This window comes from Microtus ochrogaster, chromosome 4 (assembly GCF_000317375.1).
Source record: "Microtus ochrogaster isolate Prairie Vole_2 chromosome 4, MicOch1.0, whole genome shotgun sequence".
NCBI lineage: Eukaryota > Metazoa > Chordata > Mammalia > Rodentia > Cricetidae > Microtus > Microtus ochrogaster.
The window spans coordinates 69925989-69935022 of record NC_022011.1 but is presented as its reverse complement, the minus strand read 5'-3'; the positions used below and the strand labels follow the sequence as shown (position 1 = coordinate 69935022).

Genomic DNA, 9034 nt, shown 5'->3' with positions numbered 1-9034 from the left:
CCCCCCCGCACAGCAAGAGACGACCGACCAAACAACAAGATGAAGACGATGGCTAAGAGAAAACAAGAAGTATAGAAGTGGGAATGGGAAAAAGGGTTCCCATATTTACAAAAAGCTCTTGCAAGTTAGAAGAGAAATTAAGACTCACACAGGAGATGACCACGGCAGACCAAAATCTCACCCAGGAGGACAACCAAATGAAATATTTAAAAAACAAAAAGGGTTTAGCTCCTTTAGCTAGGAAACAAAGATTAAAGGAAACTTCAACTAGGGAGTGTCGTCTCGGTTGCAGAGACGCCAGACGCTGACATGTGTCCTGTGGTGCCTTCATACAACAGCGGTGGAAATCTGCACTACAACAGCTTTGAAAAGTCCTTTCCCAATAGCTACCGAGAATGTCTGATGTTGTAATTCCAGTCTGGGATGCTTGCCTAGGGAAGGCTTCGTGCAATGTTATTTATTTGCAAACAATGAAAACTATCAAAATGCCTGAAAATAAGGAAATGTTGTCTACTGTGTATTTTCACTGAGGACAGCCCTGTACATTCCATTAAATGGTTATAACCAAGACGGCACGGTGTTCATAATATTATCCTGGAGGAATGAGTGTAAAAGCAGCACCTAAATTGTGTTTATGGATTCATATGAACAGGTCCTATGTAAGACTGGAAGAAAACAGACCACAAAAATAGCTAGAAGTCGCATATCTTTAAGCTTTGAATTCTCCTGTAGTTTGCACTTCTCTACAGTTGATAGTCGAATCCACCTGCCTTGTACTAGTATCATACCTAGAGACCCTGCTGTAGGTGCAGGGGTTGTGCTTGGATGGAAACAGAGAAGGTTTTCTACTTTGTGACATTTTCATTATATTGGGATAAATACAACAAATGAACTAATTACAGATTTCTGGAAAGAACTGAAAGAGATGAGGAGCAGATTCTTAATTGGGGTGATTCTGTGGCGATTTCACTGAGGTGGAGACATCTGGGCTGATGCTTGAAAAAGAATTAGAAGGAGGGGGAAGGGCTTTAACAGACTCATAGAAGCAAGAAACTCTGAAGCATTGTCCTACCTTGCCTTGGCAAAGTCTGGCAGTCACTTTTTGTTTTGCATTATGCTGGTTAGTAATTGAGGAAAGGATAGTTTCTTTGCCCATATAGCTAGCTTCTGCCATAGGGAAGGCAAACTCCATGTGAAAGTTCTTCAATGCTCATCATCATCTCTGAAGTTAATTGGTGCTGCCAGGAGCAGATGTGTCTCGCTGTCAAGGAAAGCCTTATGTTATTACAACATTTTAAATGCCATATTCTGTATATCTCTAAAGTGTTTGAAGACCACCTGTCTATCTAAAATATACCTGTTTGTGCTTGGAAACATACTTAGCATGACTATAAGTTTGATTGTTATAGGTGACTAACTACTAACTTGCATTCTTAAATTAAAAGAATTTATTATCCTAAATACTTTGTAAACTTGAAGGACTAGAAATTTATACTACTTTGCTAAATGAGCTACATAGGCATGATAACTTAAGAGTAGAAACACATATACAATATTATAAAAATAACCTCAAAAATCCATACCAATGTAAAATATTTAAAACTAATAGTATCTTTTTTTAGTTTAAAAGTAGATTAAATAGACAACCCTTTTATCCTATCATTACTATACTCTCCCTTTTCTTTTCATAATGAAAAATTCCTGAATGTAATCTCCCTTATTTAGTAACCTTCTGTAGTAATAGGTGCGGCGGAGCTGAGTCCCCAGAACCCCAGCCGCACCCTGGCCGCCTGGCTAGCTTATGCCCCGAAATAATTACATGGACACTGTATTCTTTTAATCACTGCTTGGCTCTTTAGCTCTAGCCCTTTTCTCGGCTAACTCTCGCACCTGGACTAACCCATTTCCAATCATATGTGTCGCACTCCAAGGTGCGCTTACCGGGAAGATTCTAGCCTACGTCCATCCTGGGTCGGAGCTTCATCGCGTGTGCCTCAGAGAGCAGAGCTCTCGCCTCTGCCCGCAGGAGTGGAGCATCATGTCTCTCTGAGGCGTCTGCCCCCTCGAGGAGAGCTGTCGAGTCTCTGACCTCACTTCCTCTTCCGCCCAGCATTCTGCTCCGTTCACTCCTCCCCCTACGTTCTAACCTATCAGGGCAAGCAGCTTCTTTATTTAATTAACCAATGGCCTTCCTCCATCACTTCCCCTTCACTATGACCAATAACAACTTGCAAACAATACCCCTAAAAGATCATAAACATCTGTAGTCCACAGAACAACCAAAACCACTCACCCCACCTCTTAGAAACATGGGTATCAAGTTTATAAAATTACTCCCTGCTGTCTGGGAACAATGACATCTTTAAGGGACACTGAAAAAAATTAAGATAATAATCAAGTCTTGGGAAAGTTAGCTGTTGTCCGTTCTTGGTATGATAGGAGCATACATAGCTTACTTGAAGTCCTACATGAAGCAGTCTATGAGGCTAGAACTTCTTAGCTAACTATTTTGAAGTTGTTCTGAGCAGTTTGTAATCCAAAGTTGATTTTTGGGTAGTCAGCTTAATGGCATTATTGCAATCTAGGTGAAATAATCTTTGTGGGGCCCCATCATCTTTTGAAGACTTCAAAGGTCTTCATTCTTTATGAATGGCTACAGTTCACTGCAGAAAACATAAACATTTTGATTGTCATATGCAGCAGATCTTGGAATGGTTAAAGGACCACAATTTGTTATGTACATCCAGGGTACACAAACTTAATTCCCAGTTACATGCTTCAGATTCAAGCCCAAAATCACATACAGGAAGAAAGATGAAGTTTATTTCTAGAATTATTTAGTATTCTATATGACCATTAATATCATTACAAAAAGTTTAAGTATATATAATAATCTTATAAATTTTGAGGTATTTATACCTTAAGAAAAAATTTAATAAGTCAAAATGAAACCCAAGGATTATGAGATTAGCAGCAATAAAATAGGCTGTTAATTTTGTTTTTTTTTTCCGTCCTGTACCAGGTAACTAACTCTTCTGATATGAGACAGAAATTTTGGATTGATTATTTTAAACAAGCATAGATGGTTTTAAAGAATGAGTGAGCCACACTCCAGCTCCAAAGCCACCTTTAATCTTTAATTGAATTGAGACTACAAAATGATGATTTGTCTCATGTGTCTGTAGAGAACAACAGAAACAAACATTAGGGAAGATTTATGAAATTTTATCCTGCTGGAAGTATGCTATACCATTAGGCCAATTTACTCTTTTCCTTGGACATCTTCTCTGGGTGATTCATCATTTTTCTTCATATGTCTCATATGTCCAGTGGTCTTTATATTCCTTAATTGGATGCCGTCATTATCCTGGAAAGACAAAAACAAAACCCTGCCCCAACCCTAATTTTGAGGAGTTTATCTTTTTGGCAAGTTATATCTGGTCAAATGAAAGGCATTTATTAGTCTTATAAGGTAGTTTAGATAGAATGGCCATGCTCTTTGATGAAATATCACCTTTTCTAATCAAGAGGTCTCTTCTGTTTGAATTTAATCTTTATCAATTTTGATAGTAACCAAAGCTTTTCTTTTTTGGGAACAAAAGCTAAACCTCTTCTCCAATGTAAAACATATCCTGGTTTCACTAGCACCACTTGTTGAGACTCTGGCATCTCTTTGGATTCTCCAGTGCCATTTGTTGTAATGTCTTTCCACTCCAGCTCTTGGATGAGCTCAGATTGTTCTCTTTAAAAAGATTACACAGTCAACAGGTCACTCCTAAAATGCTTTCCTGATAGTCTGGTCTAAAAACAGAGTTAGTGAACCAAACAAACTAATATCTGGGAGGAGGACTGAGTATGGAGTCAGATGTTCGTCTTGGTCAGTACACAGTTAAGCACAGGGCCTCAAGATATAGGAAACAGGTGAAATGAAGCCAATATATTGAAAGCAGTATTCCAAATTGTTTGTCAAAAATATTTGTCTTTTTAATGTCATAGGACCTAAGGACACACACACACACACACACACACACACACACACACACACACACACTCTGTATCCTGGTAGTTTTTACACTTCAGTCAACAGGGTGTGCTAGGCATCATGTGTAACTATGGGTAAATAAATGTACTTTCTGTTTGATTAGAAATGTGCACATCCTTTGGTAGATGTGGGTAGCAGATGTCTCTGGGGTAACAGATGTCTTGGCTTTTATAGACTAATTGGCAAAGAGGGAAAAAAGGGAGATAATTAAAGGGGTGGGAAGAGACAGGAGCAAAGTGCAGTCTTCGTGTTGGGGAAAGATCTAATAGACCTCCTTATTATGGGTAATTGCCCCTTTCTCCAACCTCATTTGCTGCCTTGTACCATATGACTGAAGAGTAAGTATAAGATAAAGAGCCACAAGGAGGGACTGCTATCTGCTAACAACCAGATTTTTCTTGCTGTGGAGTGTTCTAAAGAACTGACCCAATTAACATCAGGTTTTAAAACCACAAAATAGAAAAGCATAAATCAAATCAGTAATGGCAACTGCCATTTTAATTGGCAGCTTAAGGATCTGTGTTGAGGATGGCTGGTGTAAATATCCTCTAATTATACAAATGTAGCATATAGTGGACTTGGGAGAAGGGAAGGACGAGAGATAGACTCTGGCATGTGTTAGTTTTACATTTTAGGTCTCATTTCGTTTGCTGTGTGCTCCTTTTCGGTGCAGTTGTCTGCTAATTGACCTGCAATAAGTAGGGACATGGAATAGGTGTTTGAGCTCATCGCCTTTAGTAAATCCTCAATGTTGTCTGTGTTTTCTATCCTGCAAGGTTTAAGGAAGAGGGGGCATTTTCTATGTCTTACTAAGTTTAGATTATCCTGGTTTATGTCTTTTATGGGAATTCTATAGCTTGTTAAGAAATTAGTTTAAAGTGCCAACCATCCCATGATAAGAAATACTATGTAACTGTTTTCTTGTGAAGATCCAGTCAGTGCATTGAAGAGAGATATAGGGGACGTGGGTGGGATGTCCTCAGAGGCTTACTTGCTGTAGAATTTAGATAAACTGAGGAGGCAGATTTTTGTTCTAGTGTAAAGCACATGGTACTGAGTTTTATTTGACCACCTGTGCTGTCAGTAAACTAGTAGAGAGAATTTGCCTAAAAATATCCACCCTGCCTTAAATTCCATTGAAATAATGCAGATCAAAATTTCAGATATCAGAGATAAATGACTAACTTATTTCTCTTATATTAGCATTGAATTTTATTTAGCCTCTAGAAACTACTGTGGTTTCCAAAATAATTCTTAACACTATGGCAGCTTTGATGGGATAAAAACAAGATCACTTGTGTAGTCCAGAGACTGGTACATTCAGTCAATTACTTGATATTTTTTTTTTGTGCCTCATTTCATATCTGCAAAATGCAGATAATTGACAACCAAGCTGCCCTGGGAATTGAACACCATGATAAAAGCACATGACATCAGTGTGTGCTTAAAGGTTGAGTGGCTGATAACTGTTTTCACTCCGTGGGGCCATACATCCCTTAGCTGGTTCCATTGACTTCCTGGCTTAGCTCTTTCTGGAAACAAAAACTGAAGATCTTCAAACAAGATCTATTTATTTTTATTTTATATGTACAGTTCTTTTTCTTGGAGGTATATCTGGGCACCCTGTACATGCAGGGCTTGGGAAGGCCAGGAAAGAGCAATGGATACATTGGGACTGGAGCTACAGATAATCGTGAGTAGTGGGAAGCAAATCCAGGTTCTGTGCAAGAGAACCCAGTGCTCTTAGTTGCAGAGAATCTACGACTCTGATACTAGAGGGACAAAGTCTCAGATAGTGTGTCAAATGGCTAGGCTTCCAACTTACATAAGAGGGTACGGACCAGGCACAGAGTGGTAAGTGTTTCCCATGCTTTGTAACTTCAGATTTTCCTGAACTGTTAATTTTGAGTTATCATATCCAATGCAGATAGTGCTCTACATGTCAAGATTTCTGGGCTCAGTGCTCTTACTTTGGTTCATTTGTCGAGGACTCCGTGGCTCCCCAAAGTCAGCCATCAAGTGAGGGACAAAGCTAGGCCAGAGACCGTTCTTTTCTGTTTCTACTGACTGTGGTAAAAGTTAAGAAATGCATTAAAGCTTATCGAAACATTACAGATCAACCGCAATTGTTATTCCCTCATTACTAATTTTTTTCTGTTATATTAGATTTATATTCTATTCCCAGTTGCTAAAAACTAGTGGGATGGGAGAAAAGCTTAGCTCAGACCTTGAAAAACACAAGGACACTCAGTCCCACTGGCAGAGCAGAGCAAGATACATTTCCTTGTCAGGGCCTTTGAAATGGCTGTTGGGTCCTGCTTTGGGCAGCTGTTCTTGCAGGGATTATGGAGGTCTGTGGACGGTCTCCATGTGATGAAGAAAACTAGTTTGACTCTCTTGAGTGTTAGGAGAGGTGGTTACTAATGCTTGCGTCATACTTCCTTTGTGTCAGAAACGAACACAAAAGATTTCTATGATTAATTTACTCTCCATAGCAACATGATGAGGCAGTATGTTATCATTGGAGTTATCACCATTCAATTGAGGCCCAGTGGGACTAAATGATGTCCAAATGACAACACTGTGAATCAGGTGTTGAAGACGCTTGGAAGGTTGGGAAATGCTACAGTTCCATTCAGTGACACCCGATTGAAAGGCTGTTTTTGTTTTTGTTTTTTGTTTTGTATAATCTCTCTTTTATTTAAGGAAACTGACTTAATATGCTTTTGTTTTGTTGATGTTTTTGACAGAGCCGCCTCACTATGTCGCCCCGGCTGGCCTGGAGCATGCAGAGCTCCATCTGCATCTGCCTCCTGAGTGCGGGGATGAAAGGTGTGCGCCACCTTAACACGTGTTAGTCTCCTTGGTTGTGAGCCTTAGCCTTTCGTAGCTACGTCTTTCATCTTTCCAGACTCCTTATCAAGTTTCTTAATCACTCGGTTTTGTCCACCTGGCTGTCTGGAATCTCAGCCACCCTAGAATATGTGATTCTACTACAGCTCATTACTATTGATAAAAAGAGTATTTATTCATGATTACTCATTTATCAATTGAATATTTTGTTAGTGTCAAATTGGGTCTAGTTTTAGTCATTAGGAATTTAAAGACGAATTTTATTAACTGATTATATGGCAAAATTTTGGATAGTAAGGTAATTGGGGGTAGTTATGCTTTAACCAAACATTCATTAAAATCATGATAGAAATATTTAAAGTTGTAGTACTTAGAGATGATATATTGAATAAAAATCTGAATAAATTACGACCTCTGAACTCTATTCGGCCATTTCATACCAAGACAGAATATATCATTTGGACATGTTAGTGAGGGTATGAGTGTGTTTGTGTGTATGGTAAGAGGGATGTTAAAATGGCATGCTAATAAACAGATTAATTTATCAACATCTAAGCTTTGAAAGTTTTGTTGTCATTATTATAATAAACTCCACTATCAATGTGCTTTCTTTTGTGGAATGGAGGTGCCCACTGAAAACTGTCTGATGGTTAAAGTCTGCATTCAAATTGAAGTCATTCTATCACTCTAAGATATATCCCTTAGCACAAGGGGAAGTAGAATGGTTCATCAATGCCTTCCAGGTGCCTATGAGAGCAATATCAACCTTAAGGTCCAGGGAATAGAAACACCAATAATTTTGGACCTACGTGTTTCTATGGCTTGTTTTGTGTTCAGCAAAAGCATTTATGAGTTGGGAGAAGTGCAAATGAACATAGCATGCTGGCTCATTGGGTTGCAGCTGCCCTCACAGCATGCTGGCTTGTTGGGTTGCAAATGCCCTTATTGCATGCTGGCTCATTCAGTTGCAGTTGCCCTCACAGCATGCCGGCTCACTGGATGGCAGTTACCTTGTGTCGCATCATTGTTCTACAAGCTGTGCCAGCCAGCTCCTTGTTGCTGAGCTACAGTTTCCTAGCATTTCATCGGCACTATTGATTTAGGAGTAAACTGATTGAGCTTGAGAACGATTTAGAGTGTGGGCTAGGAAACCATAGTAACTATAGGAACCACTGTATAAATTCTGTATAAATCACAATAACCATACAGAGCATAACTGACTGAATAGCCTGTTAATAAAGCACAGGATGGACAGGGCAACTTCATCACATTTCAAACCCCTCTTTAAGTTAAGATTGAACTTCTGTTCTCAAGTAGCACAAAGTAACTGCACGTCCTCTTCTGCATTTTAAAGCTTCTTGCCTTACTTTTTCCAGGACTGAAGTGTGTGTGTCTTTTGTGTGACTCTTCAAATTTTACCTGCCAAACGGAAGGAGCATGTTGGGCCTCTGTCATGCTAACCAATGGGAAAGAGCAGGTGATTAAGTCCTGCGTGTCCCTCCCAGAGTTAAATGCTCAAGTCTTCTGCCACAGTTCCAACAACGTGACCAAGACCGAATGCTGCTTCACGGACTTCTGCAACAATATCACACTTCACCTTCCGACAGGTAAGGGGTGGCATAGCCACACCCATTCCTAATAATGCTTCACTCTTGGAAGATGATAAGCAGGGCAGAAACCAAACCATCTAATATTTCCTGAGATAAACATGTGTATTTTACTCTTCTTCTTGTTTTTGGCTGGTGAAACTCTCTAGAGTCTAGCTGTGGTTGATGTTTGAATTCTTAAATTGTGCATCCCTGTCAAAACATTGAGAATAGTGTCACAATCTTGGGGAAATTTGACCACAGGCATTACAATGTTTGACATAACTAATGGACCTCTAGTAAAATGTAAATTTTCATGAATACTTTTTATTAAAGAAAGCAAAGAAAAGAAGGGATATCTAATTTTCAGTAATAGAAATAGATCATCAGCCTACCCTAGGAGAAGGGAAGGGACAAGAGAATCCTTTGGAATGATGGAAATGGTCATATGTGCATCCAGATTCATCAAATTGAATCATATATACTGTATCATGTTAAAGTCGTGCCTCCATAACACTGATTTTTAAGAAAACGAAAGACTGGTTTCTGGATG

General features: G+C 39.2%; 1 protein-coding gene across 1 annotated transcript in view; it reads left to right on the top strand.

Annotated features, from left to right (window-relative positions):
• The window catches only part of Acvr1c (activin A receptor type 1C), an 82156-nt gene that overhangs the window by 26150 nt on the left and 46972 nt on the right, over positions 1 to 9034 (top strand). Inside the window, exon 2 of the mRNA XM_005346429.3 lies at positions 8272 to 8502. Within this exon, the coding sequence (XP_005346486.1) occupies positions 8272 to 8502 (231 nt within the window). The remainder of the gene's footprint in view (positions 1 to 8271; positions 8503 to 9034) is intronic.